We start from the raw sequence: 15,282 nt of genomic DNA on the forward strand, positions 1-15,282 counted from the left end.
CACTTAAACCTTTTAAAGCCTCAGGTCATTTGTTGTCTCCTCATCCTGGCAAAATGAACACAATTATACCTGAAGCACTCGAACACTTGTTTCATGCAGCTACGAGACCATAAACTGGCTTTATATAGAACAATAAATGTGTCTCCCATTTCTATTGGACAGTTTTCCAGCCAGTGTGTTTGACTTGGACTTCTTGTATTTTCTAAACCTCTGGTCTTCCTTTCCACTTTCTCTCTTCCTTAATGATGACTGCAAGGTCTTGCCACATTGAAACAAACCCCTTCAGGGAAAGAGGTAAATCTCCAGCAGACACTGGAGCTTTCAGGGTGTCTTAGTGAAGTAATAATAAAGTTCCTAGATCAGTGGCTGAAAACGAAATTGAACCACCTTTCAAAATACAGTAGGAACACATAGAACATCCACATAAGCTGGAAAGGTTGTAATGATTGTTAGTCAAGTTACTGCTATTGCTGAGCCCAGGAGAAGCACTACTGTCTTCCCAGTGCAAGATGAGAAGAAAACACAATTTATGTTCTTCCCAAGCCAACATAAGACACTCTGGCACTTAGAAGTTTTACTGAGTCCAAATACCAATCCCCAGGTTGCTGGGCAGACTATAACAAAAATCAAAAGAATGTACATACCATTTTTCTCATGTATTTGTACTAGTGACTTATAGGACTGCTGTGCTCTTGCTAGGTTATATTGATTCTGAAAGGAGAAAAAAACTAACATAAAAAAAACTGGCAGCCAGATACATGAGACTTAAAAACAGTTTTACAAAGAAACTCTGCATCAGGCTTACAATTAAAAACCATGCAAAGTGTTACGACATTCCTGGATTTAAAGCACAAGATTTTCAAAACAAGTACCCTTATTTTCTCATTTCTCCTCCATCATAATAGCAGTAATTTGTACACCCTGACTGCTGGGAAGGTCCCTCTATGAGAAGGTTAAAAACCTGAGCAACTGGAATGAAGGCTTCAGGCAATGTGCCTTGCTCAGCTGACCAGTTACTGGGTTAGGCAGAATGGTGATCATAAACTTTTACATCTTACCTACCTAGGTCACTGTCCTTGGATAAGTGCTTAAAAATTAACATCCAAGTGACAGTTTCATTCACTTAAATATTTAAACTTCCTTTGAAAACAGCATTTCATACTTCAAAGTCTTTTAAGTTACAGCCCATTACCAGCACACACACTTGAATTGTGATTTTCATTAATGCTGAACAGCTAGCTCAGGATTTGCATGATATTATTTTTCATCCTCTCATGAAACTTTGCAGGTGTTCAGGCCAGCTAAAGGAGGAGAACTCCTTAATATCAGCATATGCGATCCTGGCAGCCAGGCTGTCATCTACAGCCCTTCTCAGATCTGGAATTTCCAAATGCTCCTGATTCCCAATGTTGATACCACTTCCTTCCCCACCTTGCCAATACGGGGATAGTGCAAGTCTAACTGCTTACACACCCTGCCCATCCCAAGGTTTTATCCTTCCATGTTCATCATTTAAAAGCTCAGAGTTAACTGCCAATAAAATACACATGCACCAGATGTCAAAATAAATCAAAATGCAAATATATTTGCAATGACAATTCTGTTGTTAAGCAGCTTCTGTGCAAGTCAGCAAAGAAATGGAAGCCTAATAGGAACTTCTGTAACAGATATAACACAGCATATTTACCTTATTGGCTCCAAACTGTACTCTGGCTTTTCCTTTGACTAAAGTGGCATTGATCTGCATGATGACTGATTCTATTGAATAGGCACTGCTCCAGCCCTGGAGAAAGAAGGAAATATTTCTATATAATATGTACTTGCTTCTTGTGCTCAGCTTGCACAATGTTGGGAGATGTGCTGTGGGAGGTTTATTTTTCTGAACTCCGGTTTTAGTTTTACGTACTTGTTTTCAGTTAGCAACTGAGAAACTCTGCAAAGTGCTATTACAGTCTTACTACTAAGAACTTGTAGGGAACATGGCAAGGCTGATTCACACATTTCCAAAATGCAGCAAGACAGAAACACGAGCAGTTCCATTATTACAACATTTACATATTTTCAGCAACATCACAACAGAAATTACTTCTTGGAAGCAGCAGCAAGGATTGCTATCCAATGAAGCCATTCTGTGAGCTGTGACAACTCTGCCCCATGAAAATTAATGCTCATCTCTGGCATTGCTTCACCTTCCAGGGTTCACAAAAGTTTCTGCAAACAGTTACTTCATTTATTTACTTATTTTGAAGAGAAAACCAATCACCATCTACACAAGAGTCATCTATGCCTAGAATCTTCTGCTTTCCTCACTTCTTCAGGGTGAAACGTGTCTTGCTCCTCAGAACTCACTCTTTACACCAGCTTCCTCTCAGAAATTCTGAGAAATCAGAGTTGATGTGCTCTCACTTCTTGCCTCTTCCTCAGACCTCTTGTAAGCCATCCAAGGCAGAAAAGAATCTCTCTCACAAGATCAGCAAGGCAAATCTTGTGGAACTGAGGTTTATTCCACCATATTCCCTTTGGAGTGTGTAATTTATTCCACACAAGGATTCTCCATCTCAGGGAAACATGTATTTGCATGATTTTGAAGCATGCTTTGTTATTATCTAGATAATAGAGCCTGTGTTCACCTGTTTAGTAAGAAGCTCCATGCATAATGCACCCCCTCCTAGGACATACCTAGAAACAGACATGAAAGAAAATATATTTGACATCAACAGTTGGTAAAAGCTGAAACTGTTCACAGCACTTTAAGCTCTTGCAGGCTAGTTTGGTAAATGTGTCGTTCACAGGAAGCTGGAATGCCCTTTAACCAATAATACACCATACCTAGCTGGCCATGTTATACTTGAGCAAAGAAGATTATATTTTTGGGGGCCTAACAATACTAAATTGCCTTAGTTAAAATCAGTGACTGAGCTAGTCCGCACAACTGCTTACACAAGCATACACACACCATGGAAGAAGGTTGCTTTATATGGTTATACTACCATATACTACCTATACTATGGTGTATACAGTACTATAGTGCTATACTGACATGCAGGTGTAGAAACAAACAAATTGACTACTGTAAAGAAAGTTAATACAATTCCAAAGACTGTAGGTGCACCTGCAAATCAAAGGTGTAGGCGAATGAGATAAAGGAGCTCTTCTATAAAACACTTCCTAATTTCAGTAACACTTCATCATGCACTGTGCTGACTGGGACCCAGCAGTCAAAACACCTGGTCATCACAAAACTTGGACTGGGGGAATAGAAGTTACCACTCCAAAAATACAGCCTCTCCTAGGATCGAGACATTCAACCAACATAGGAAAACCATTACAGAGAACCTGCTGGGCCACTCTCTCTTTCATATTCCAAACAAGTCCAAGTACAGCAAAATCAGAATCCAAATGAGCTTTCTGGTGTCTGGCACTGCTTGTTCATTTCTGGGTAGCAGAAACCCTCATGAAATTCTTTACCTGCACTAACCATTTCTTGAATGCAAAACAGACACACAGCAATTAAAATCAAATTGGAATCAGTACCAGCTATCACAGACTGCCTTTTCAAATATACAGCTATAATTTCCTGTCAGCAGGAGGTGCTTAGAAGCCTTAGAAGGGAAATTTAATTTGCTCTCCAAGAGTATATACAAGTTTCTGTGCCACTGACAGCATTTCAAACTTTCTACATGACTTTTGGAGCATTGTATTGAGTTAATTTTAGTATTTTGGGGCTAGCATTTGAGGATATTTTTGATTAAAATTTTCTGGCAGTGATACCAGCAAGAGAGAGTCAGTTAAGACTACAGTTTAAGGCAACACAGGGATCAAGACCCCTTCAAAGGACCAACTCAAAACACCCTACAGCAGGAGAAGTAACAGCAATGTTAACCATCCACAAAAAGAGGGCAGCTCTTGAAGACTGTGGCAGGCACAGAGTCTTTCAAAGCTAGACACAAACTAAGTAATTCAAAGAGGAATCACACCCAGGTGTTTGTCGGCTATTAGCTCAGAAAGCTTGAGAAACAAGTCTGAATACGACACTCTTGAGCTTTGCACCAAACTCATGGCCTACAGCAGCTCAGATACATATTTAGGGGAAGTTTCTTGAAGTCTACATGTCAGTCTCAAGACTTTCCCAATCAGCCAATCTCAAGTTGTAACATTCTCACCACAAAGTAAGATTTCTGTAAGGCAACTCAAACCTACCCTCCTGTGAGCACTGGAGATACCACTCGTACAAAGGGAGGATCAAAAGGGAAGTTATCCTGAAAAGCATAACAAAAACCAGATTCAGAAATATTCTTATTTAAGACACTGTTTTCCAACCAGGAAGTGTTTCAGCCACCTTATTTGGCAAATGAGATTTAAAGCAGAAGTTTTCAGTTCTGTAGAAATCACTTTCCCACAGTACCGGCTAAAGAGCAAGTACCAGGAAGCTTCAGTAGCGAATATAGTTGCTTTTCTTTTTTCATGTTAATGCTACAGCTCTATCTTTACCCATGTAACAGCTGAGGGTCATTTCAGTCACTTCCTACAATATGGTAGAAATTTAACCCCAGCATTTCTTCCCATAGACACATACCTTAAAAGAGAAGTTGAGTAAAATGTATTCTACACCTTCTTTTTCTTTTAAGACCTGAAGATCACTGTGCAGTGGGCTATCAGGATCAACCCTATAAAAGAAGCAGGGGGAGACCTTGGATGAAGTTACTATTTTCACTACCTGTAAAGAGTAATTACTCTTAAATACCTCCTTCAGGTATTTGTAGCTTACGAACTGTAATTTAAGGTGAAGTGTAGGAAACTCCTGCTCTTTTTACAAAGTAAACACTTTTCCATGAGATCAGCTTCAAAACTTGCTTCAATGCATTACATTCCCATTGCTATGTTAGTTTTATAGTTATATATAACTATATTTATATTATATATATATAGTTATATATATATATTTACAGTAAGTGCAAAGTAACCTGTTTATTTGAAACCAGCAATTTTAATTCTTTTCAGTTCACTGGAAATATATGTTCCAACAAGAGGGGTGAAGAAAAAAAAATTAACATTAAGACTGTAGTGATCTAGTTTTCAGTACACGGTAAATCCTTTACTTTATGTGATCATAGTTCCATAGCACCTGTTAAAAGTAATCTGCATCAGCGCAAGTACTAAAGCCAGCAGCTTCTGCTCACCAGTTTCAACTGCTTCTTGTAACATGCAGTGAGCAGCCGAGACATTTATTCAGACACTTGCAGGTTAATCCCACCCAGGCTCTGACACCCCAGCAACTTTTAAAAGAGCCTGGTAAAAAAAAAACGCTTGCTGCAAGCCTAGAGCATATGTTAAAGGGCCTGATGGGCTATTACATCTAATCCTCCGCTACACAAACTTGATAGATCCTATTTCAGAATTACTTGGGCAGCTTCCTACCAATGGGAAGTCCATTCAGCATAAAATCTCCCAGTGCTTAGAAACCAATCACTTGCAGCCATAGTTTTACTGGGCCAGTTAAACATTACTTCTTCTAGTACCAATATGGTTTCCTAATCAAATAGACTCTTTTCTTTCTGACATTTGCCCCCTCAATACAGTCTGCACACATTTCATTTGTTTTCAGAGGCTTTTTGCTGGGATAGACAAAAACAATACTTCTCTTCTCTTACTCATCCTGGAAGCCATTCTCTGCATACACTCTATTTTGTCTTTCTTAAAAGCAGAAAGTCAGCCCTGTTCACAGCACTTTGAAAAGAGGTTTCAAATCACTGCACAGTGGCTTGAGCACTTCGTTACAGAAGCACTCAATAGACAAGGCCTCCTGTAATATGGCACAGATTTTTCTTACATACATCATTGCTGCCATTTTCAGCTTCAAAATGTTCCTATGCCTATGATTACACTAAGGGAAAAAAGCCTTTATATTTCAGCAGCTGGTGACATAGTAATTCAAGTCTTACCACTAGGACAGGGCAATAATGCCTACAGGCAGGTAAATTATTGTGCTGAAAACAGCTTACGTCCTTATTCACCATGACCTATCTAAACTGATGGAAGTTCCTTCCATCTTTTGCTGCCATCCTAGTCTGGACAGGCTTTTCCTTCCTACAGGTTTATCTTATAGGATGATTGCAGATGACCCTTACCAGGAATTATTTCAATATAACAGCTCAAGAATTAAAGTTACTGAACTTTGGACCCAACAAAATGAGTTGTCTAGTGCATGTAGTGAAAAGCACTATGTAAAAGATGACAGCTTATGAGTCATAACTATGTTATACCTGAAAGTGCCAGTCCTATGTCTCTGCTCAACTGTAGAGATGAAGAACCAATGACACTGAGACAGTTCTGTTCCTTCTCACATCTTGAATAAAACTAGAAGCTGCATTTTGTTGAAATTAAAACCAAAAAACAAAATAAAACCATCCAGACAAAGGGTCTGGACAAAAAATTAGTTACTTGAAGTTTCATATTTTGGAGTCACTTTGGAAAGAGAACAGACAGTAATGAAAGCTCCAGTAATACGCACTGTTGGCTGTGCAAAAGGGGTTTTTTTTTTTGCCAGCTCAATTACACCCGTCCAGTCTCTGCACACATTTTTGTATACCAGAACTGTAGCCACCACACACTATTTTAGGTGCTCTGGCTAGAGATTCTCATTTATCAAAGATAAGAATCTCTGAAGCAATCACAAAACAGGTTCTTCAGAACATGACAAAACTTCAGTGACTTACTTTAGAAGCTTAACGTGCCATTCATACAAGCTGTCATTTACCAGTTCCACTGAATATATCCCTGTAGAAACACAAGATAGAATTACACACTAAAAAGTTAACAAGGTAAAATTTAGTAAAAACACTGTTTGCTTTTGAGTACAAATACTGTCAGAAGATGTAAGCAATAGATAAGATACTGAGACACTGACAGAGCCACATTCATCCTCCAATAGCAGAAGCACTTCTGAGCAACTATAAGGAAACAAGTTCTTTCAGTTCTACTAGAAAAAAACCCCACATAGAATCCAAATGTTTTTCTGTCATAACCACTTCCCCTGCTACGAATTCCCCTTGGAACTTTCCACAGCTACAACTCCAGCTTGTTTAGTACTCAGTATATTTTACACCCAGTACAGGACCAACACGCTTTTAAAACACTTAACACACAGTCTGAATATGCAACATAACCTGTGTTTATTTCCCAGGTTCTCATCAGTATCGGCACCCCAGGACAGGACACAGGACAGTGAATGGAGGCGAAATCCAGGAAAAGAAGATATTGCTTTGGATGAAGCACCTTCCCTACAGCTGGCCAAAGGCAGCAGAAAGGTGCACTAAAAGAACAGCTGTCTCTGGAAGCCAGCTGGTGATTTTCAATAGCCTATTTGTTTTAAGTGTGTAAAACAATAGTTACACTTTTCACTCAAGGGAAGGATGAAAGGTTATTTGCCATTCTCCTGTATTTTCAAGCTTCCTCTCTGCAGACGCTCACAAGCAGTTCAGGAAGAAACAATAAACCTTTAACCATCAGACAAGGTTTAGAAAATACTATCAGTGATGCCCAAAAGCTTCATCTCTTCCCTCACAGACTATTCATGCATACACACTGAACAACTATGATTACACTTGTGACCTGGGCTAATATTTAACAGCATACCTGTTGCTGAGGTAATTATTTGGAAGATGTACACAATTGAGGAATCAGCCCAGGATTTCTGAAGGCTCCATCAGCAACAGAATGCAGTCACTGCATTCTCTCCAGGGAATGACTGTATTCATGTCTGAAAGCTGTTATTCTAGAATAGATCATCTTGCAGCTGAAACTTTTAAGTATTAGTATTGGGAGTACAGATGACATTTCAAGTTGTCCAGGCACCTTCATTTCTAAGGCATTCCAAAACTCAGTAAACCAGGTAAAGAAATCATGCTTGTTTCTCTGTACCACAGTGCCACCAACAAGTTCAGGACTGACAAGATGTGCCTTAAAAGAACAGTAAGCTACTTATTCAGCCTTTCAAGCACCTACGTTTTGAGCTGAATACTACCTGTATGTTCTCATGAACAGCTGCAGCAACAGGGCTACTCTCTGCTGTGGTACAGAAGCTTGTTAACAACACTGTCTAAAGTTCAGGGGTGGGGTTGTTTATAGTCAAGAGGTGTTATTTGGAACCAGCTCATATGCTTTTTTCTCAGTTTAGGCAGAGGGCCATCCTTAGAGGTGACAGAAGTAAAAGCAAGCACACGGAATCATGAAGCCAGCAAAAAATTAAAGATGAAGAGGTGGAAAGAAAAGCAACTCCTTCCAAAATAGAGGCAATGTCTTACTCATTGCAACTTTATTACAACTAGAAGTAAAGCCCATACAGCCTTTGGACATAGCAGTGAGCTATATATCTATATATACTTCACTACATATGAATAAAACAGCTGCTAAAAAGATGAACAGAAAATATTTCTGTTAGTATCTCCAAATACTTTGTTCCTCCCTCTTATTCCTTCTCTCTGTCATGCTCACCCCCCAGTTATATTAAAACCCTTGTGAATTCTTCCATGTGAACTAACCAAATCTCCAACTTTATATTTGGAAGTGTAATAATCTTAGTTTGGAGGACATGCGACTCCTATTATGAAAACAGGTGAATGAAACTGTCTAATTTCTTGCAGAGTATCTTAACCTGCTTTACTTCTGTTATGATCTGTTTGATCTTAAGGGTACTTCTTCGCTTAGATTTTCCAGGTAGATAAGCAACTTTCCTGTTGACAGCAAGCTGGCTGTCATCTTTTGCTTGAACAATAGTATTTCAATCAGTAAAGGAGCTTCAGTTCCAAAATGGACACTACTTTGAGCGTACACCCATAGCTGAAGTCCTGGCAGTGTTTTTTAATGCTACTTTATATTAAAACAGTTTAACAGAAAAGAAAAAAAAATAAAGGACTATTAGTACAACTGTTACGTGCTTCAGAAGCCCCAGTGTTGTCCTGTTGTCGATCCTGAAAACATGTAACCTCATATACCCTAACAAAAGTAATTCTTATGCAACTGAAGAGCAGCCTTAGATGTTCTGGCTTACATTAGCAAAAATGAAAACAGACTTAAACTACCTTGCAACAGTTACCAGAACCTTTAAGTTTCACAATGGTTCCCTCTGTGTGTTAATAGTAAGAAGTTAAATTAAGGGGAAAATAGACCATGGAGCAAGTTCTCAGAAAAAGATCACAGGTAAAAAAAAAAAAGCCAATTATCTACCATGCCCCTGCTCCCATGGTGGCAGTTATCTAACTACTAAACAAAGAACTAGGCTAGAAAAGCAGGAGGTTTGTGCAAAGGAGAGGAGCTGATACTTAAACTCACTTAAGTCCTAAGATTAAATGAAGCCATAAGGAATGGATCTAGATAAGTTTTATAACAAACATCATCATTTACTGGCAACATTTAATAAATGTAGCAGTAGGATGCGGTTATAAAGCTGGACTGCCATGGTTTTATAACGTCAACCCCCACATGACACTTCACTTCATCAATACTTTTTAGAAAAGGCATCCAGCTGTAGTCTTTTTACATATTCCTAAGTCATAAGCTAACAGTAAGTTACTATACTCCTCCTAGTAACTTCCTTTACAGTTTAGCAGGGTTTACTTTTCCTCATCAGGGTATGCTTTCCTGCATCAGGAGTTCCATCTTTTGCAACTAGTTAAGACTCGTTATTAATCTAAAGCCAAGAAATGGCATTATTAAGGAACCCAAATCTTCTCCTCAAAATACACCTATTACAGGGGTTCTTTGGTGACTCCAGCAGTACCACTGTGATTAAGTACCATACAGTCTTTACAGTCAAGTAGACTTGTTATAGCCAATCTTTGTTCTAACCACAAAAGCAGACCCTGAAGACCATACACGGGCAGTAAAGCATCCCATGTGACTAACACAGATCTATTTCTAGGCTCTTCCTTAGTCCCAGTAATCTGTTCTTTGCTGGACAGATGGTGATTAGGGCATACTGGCAACCACTCAGTTTCAGTAATGCCTAAAAGAAGTAGGCTAGCATTAGATCAACACTAGGGTACCTAATCAAATTTATATTTCAGACACTGTCCACAGTACTTGGGCACATAAAACTATTTACCTTAAATATGGCAAATCAAAACAGGAACTTAATGTCTCTTCAACTCTGTCCTTTAAAATGCCATAGCCACTGAGTATGAGCCAGAAGTTCAGTAAGAGACAGAGGATTACAATTTTCTAATTGGGCATTCCTTCTGTTCCCATCCTGGTTCTCATATCCAGCTGCAGTGATAGAGTTGTCTACTTGGCTGACATACAGGAATACAACTTGCCTGAAATCTGTGTTATCTCTATTTCTTGTACAGTTGACAGGCAGGCAATTCAATATACTGATTCCTTTGCTGAGCTGTTTAGGTACAGCCCTTATATGCAGCAACAGCCAGCCAACCACCCACCTACCTAATACTAATCAGTGTTTGTTATTCAAACAAATTTAAAAAACAAGCTTGTTTTCAATTACCATTTGTATCCTTACTCCAAGGAATACATAGAGCTCAGGATCAGATTAACACAGTCACAAAATAATAGAAGTAACAGCAGCGTAGTTAAAGTTAAATCCTGTATAATAACAAAACCTTCTTCTATTGAACACAAATCTCTCTACAGCAAGCACATCCTTGTGGGCAGTACTACCCACCTTTTGCCCTGTATACCTGGAGAGCTGAATTTCAGGTAGTTTGAAATGTCAAGAAATCCCACAGGTGTAGTCTTGAATTGTTCTTTGTAGTCACCCACCCCAAGAGCATTCTTCTCAATGAAGTTTTGCATTACAAAATGGGAGAGCATTTTAGGAGGGTATGTATCCTCACTTCCTTTCTCTCCACCAATACACTTTTATGTAACAAAATTCTGTATAACGTATATATCTATGTATTTTTATATATGTGCACACATATACCTACACACACGTATATATATACATATGACAACAAAACACAGAATTAGCAGGAAGTATTTGCCAAAAGAATACTTCTAAAGCATATTTTAAGAAGGGAAATCTGAATGAAGCATTTTACCTGTTTTATAACTCTGTGATCTATATATATCCCTGAGTTCTTTCATCAGTCGATCTGAAGCCTGAACTGACCCAGAGACTGCACCCTGAAACAAACAAAAAAAGACTGCAAATAAACAAAAAGTAACATTTACAAACAGCTTTATTTCCATTACAAAGTTACAGTAACTCGAAGATTCTGTACTAGGATCAGGCTGCTGAAAAGTTACATTTTCTAGAGAGCAAGACTACTCAAAAGAAATGAGACCCTCTAAAGCAGCATGTTAATATATTCTACTACACGGTATAAGTGATACAAATTTTTAATCAAGGTACAACAGACATACTTTTCTGTTAAGTAATTTAATCTTTCTAGCATTTTGTTTCCAAGATGGATCCACAGTACATTTGTAATAGGGAAATATTTCCTTTCACCTTCTACTCTTATGTACTGGAAGGAAAAGAAAGAATAATGCTAAGAACAAGCTTCTGCACATAAGGTTTTACTGTTTTCTCAGAAGTGTATTATTTGGTTACAAAAAAGGTAGAGGAGTTGGGAAGTATCACCACAGAGCAGCAGCTTCTGGACACAGTAGGGCTAATGAAAATACTTAGAAAATGCAGAACAAAAGCAATACTATTGTGTGCAGAGTGAAAAAACCCCAGCACCTACAGAGAGGAAGATTAAAGTAAGTAAACCTGAAAATACCAAATAATTTCTTGCGGTTTGTCATAGTTCTGGTTTATGCAACCAGGGCATGAATCTCTTCCATTCTTTCAGAGCTCAGTTCTGTATTACTCAGCATCTCAAAGTGACAAAATAACATACCACTTCTAAACCTGGTATTTTAGCCTGAGATACAGGGTGAAAGAAAGAAGAAAAAGAAGAGGAAAAAAAGTGACATGCATACAGAATAACTGTTTCCAAAAAACACCAGTTACTGACAAACTAATGACCACACCAGTTATCAAGTAACTGATGTGTATTTAATATCAACAACTGCAGCACTGGTTGAATTCTGCATACATCCCCAATGCTGACAGTTCTGTGACCTGGGTATTAAATTTTGCCTCAATTTTCTGAGCTTGAAAGCAAAGTCAGAACCTTTCCCTCTTACAACACTGAAGTGCTTATTTGGAATAACATGATTGCCAAAAATACCTTGATTACTCTCTCCAATTCAATGCCAACACTAGCAGGACAGATTTTGATACTAAACCTTAGATGCTACATGATTACCCTGTTCGTATATTCCACTCAATACCATTTTACACTCAAGATTTTTGGAAAACAGAGATGAAAACAAGCAAAACCCCTACCACCAAACACAGAAGCCCTCACCTAGAGTAAAGTTTGGTTCAGCTTCTCTATATGAAATACTGAATGATTAGATTAGGGGCCTGTTTTTCTACTCCATCTATAAACTGGGAGAGATTTGGTTCTTCAGTTTTCTTTCAGACACTATGCACATCTATCTACAAACAGATTCTTTTTGGACAGAAGTGTCAGAGAAGTATTTCTGGAAAAGTCTGATGCAGTAATGATCATTGCTTAATACATGAAACATCACTCCTGACTGCCTGAAGTCAACAGTGACATGATATATTCTACAAGTTCTTAATTGTAGGATCAAATTATTTCTTAATAAGGATTATATATCAGTAGTAGTTACTTGATTTTAAAGCCTCCCCATACTCCTTTGTCTTCTCTGTTCAGTAGCACCATACAATATGCTTAGCTTCATGCTATAATCTGTAAACTATTCTTTTCGGCTACTCATTTTCATATTCCTCTGGATTTAATTATGCTGATTACTGAATTTCCACTAGTTTTTCTTAACGGACCAGTATGAAGAATGAATTTTATAATTAAATATGCAAATTAAAGGCAACTCCTTTAATCTGTTTAAACAAAAGCTACACAAAGACAGGGCTCCAGAGAAGTCATTTCTCAGTTTACTTAAGTCCCTGCCCGTAGAGCACTATCAGACAAAGAATTTCTCTTCCTTTAACAGCAGATGAATAAAGTTTTATGGAAAAAAAAACAGCTTGATTATTCATGCAAGTTATCTGCAAATTACTACTATTTATATTATTTGCAGATTTGCTGGAAAAGGAAGCAGCACACTTAAGTTAACACAACACAGTGTTAAGCACCATTCCCTGTATAATGTCTGTGCTTTTTCAGCCTTGTACTGTGTTAAGGTTGAGATTCAAAGTGTTGAATACAGAGGGAACTTCATAGGGAAATGTAGAGATTTTGGCTTTCTTCTGTGCAGGCTGTGTAAAATCCTTGCCTCATCTGCTGCATTTCTTACTGAAGAAACTGGTTTAACTATTTCACAGAATATCAGCCTCTAAATACAGGCAATTTAAAAACCAACTTGGACTCTCAAAGACATCCTCCAGAAAACTAGTTTCCTCATTGCACCTTTATTCCCATCAAATTAAGCTACTGAATTTCTGTACATAATGTTGGAAGCTCACCTTTGCATATGAAAATTCAAGGATCTTCTCTACTGTAGTAATTTAAAACCCTAGACTTAAAACACCCACATACTCCTGTGTGCCCTTTTAACTGCTGAGAAACTGAAGTGGTATTTAAAAACAAAGGTTAATTTCAGTGTGTGTAAGCTAGACTCGGTAGACTCAGTCTGCAACAGTATTTTTCATTCTTTTTTCCTAAGAGTTTCTGGTTGGGGTGCCCACTCCTACCGCAGTATTACAGGTAGTTCAACTTACTACTCTGATGAACTGATAGAGTGCAAACCAGTAATCTATGATCAAGAAAATGAGGCTAGCAAGCTTAACCTAACAAGTTTAGCACAGGAGCTTACTTTATGTGCTCTTAACTACCCTTGGACAAAGCTCTAGAGATTGACTCCTATACCTGATAGTAACCTTAATGCCAAACACCACTGCTTTGAAACATGAACTCTCCATTCTGGTGTCACGTTTGTTTTTACAACTACTGTTGAAGTACAGTTTAGAAGAGAGTACTACTTGCATCACACCATTGTGTGATACAGTTGAGCACTGAGTTCAGTTTTGACTATACTAGCACTAAAATTAAAACTTTAACTTTCACTAACTTGCTATATGCAAGGTATAACTTTGAAGACTGAATTGAGATATAGATAATGGAGTATCCTTCCAGAAAAGTGGGACTTAGCACTCCAAGGGAGATAAAGCTCCCATTTCTCCACTTGAGAGATCAAGACTAAAATCACAACTGCCTTAGAAATAACTTGTCAACCACAGGATCTGACAGGTACCTGGGCTTGATTCCAAGTGCAGAAAGGCATAGCCATTTGACCTGTGAACTGAAGAAGTTAACAGAGCTGCTAGAGAAGCCCCAGGTGACTTCTTTCTGGTTAAGTAATCAAACAGGTACAAGAAGTCTCACTTGATCATCCTCTCCTGTACAAGCATATCTGCGGTTCTTCCAGGACAATGACAAGATAAGCTGGAGAGATCCCTGCTACAGGAGGTAAACATCTATGCAGACAACATGCCAGTTGCTGAGAGTTGCAAGTACCTGGAACACCTGGTACAGGAATTCCCAGAGCCAAAACTGTTGCACATGAAAACTATTCATCAGATGCATCACTATCCACTAAGAATATGCTTCTGCCACTGCAAGGAACATGAAACTTGGATGCAGGTCAGTATAGGCATTACAGTTTTCAGAAGTGTTTCTACCCTTAATTAGTATTTTACTGCAAACACATGCATATGAGTAAAACACTTTACAGAACAGTTAAGCAGCTTCTAAGACAGCTGGGACTTCAGAACAGAGCTTCTGCATTCCCAGGTCAGTAGGGCATACCTAACTACAGCACAGCAATGCCACTGCCCTAGCTGTCTACTGCACTAAATCTCCAGAGATAGGAGGTTTTGCAGCCTCAGCTTTTATCCTTTGGACCTTGTCTTTTCCCCCTTTCCATCTCTCAAAAGACAGATACAGTCTGCTCCTTAAACTGAGTTGTAGTAGGTGCAGTTCACTGCAGTTTTAAATCCAAAGAGTGAATGGCCTTTTTTCTGTCTGCTCTGAAAAATACTGTCATGCATCAAACCAGTGAATTGCCTCACTCACAATACATTTCAGATGGCTCAGCTACATGACCAAAAATTACCTGCTAAAACAAAAGACAAAAAATTGAGTCTCCCCCAAGATAATAAAAGCTAAAGTGACCCCAAAAGAGCTAAAGAATACAAGTGTGTTCTATTGCCACTGAAGTTCCTTA

At 38.5% G+C, this 15,282-nt stretch overlaps 1 protein-coding gene across 2 annotated transcripts in view; it reads right to left on the bottom strand.

Annotated features, from left to right (window-relative positions):
• UBE2Q2 (ubiquitin conjugating enzyme E2 Q2) overlaps positions 1-15,282 on the bottom strand; it is a 48,787-nt gene that overhangs the window by 2,733 nt on the left and 30,772 nt on the right. For both annotated transcript variants that reach the window (XM_034065921.1, XM_034065922.1), the window contains 7 exons: positions 11,058-11,142; positions 6,717-6,777; positions 4,577-4,667; positions 4,201-4,259; positions 2,631-2,679; positions 1,688-1,783; positions 645-711 (listed from right to left, as the gene is read on the bottom strand). In XM_034065921.1, the coding sequence (XP_033921812.1) occupies positions 645-711; positions 1,688-1,783; positions 2,631-2,679; positions 4,201-4,259; positions 4,577-4,667; positions 6,717-6,777; positions 11,058-11,142 (508 nt within the window). The remainder of the gene's footprint in view (positions 1-644; positions 712-1,687; positions 1,784-2,630; positions 2,680-4,200; positions 4,260-4,576; positions 4,668-6,716; positions 6,778-11,057; positions 11,143-15,282) is intronic.

Source organism: Melopsittacus undulatus, chromosome 9 (assembly GCF_012275295.1).
Source record: "Melopsittacus undulatus isolate bMelUnd1 chromosome 9, bMelUnd1.mat.Z, whole genome shotgun sequence".
In the NCBI taxonomy this organism is placed as follows: domain Eukaryota; kingdom Metazoa; phylum Chordata; class Aves; order Psittaciformes; family Psittaculidae; genus Melopsittacus; species Melopsittacus undulatus.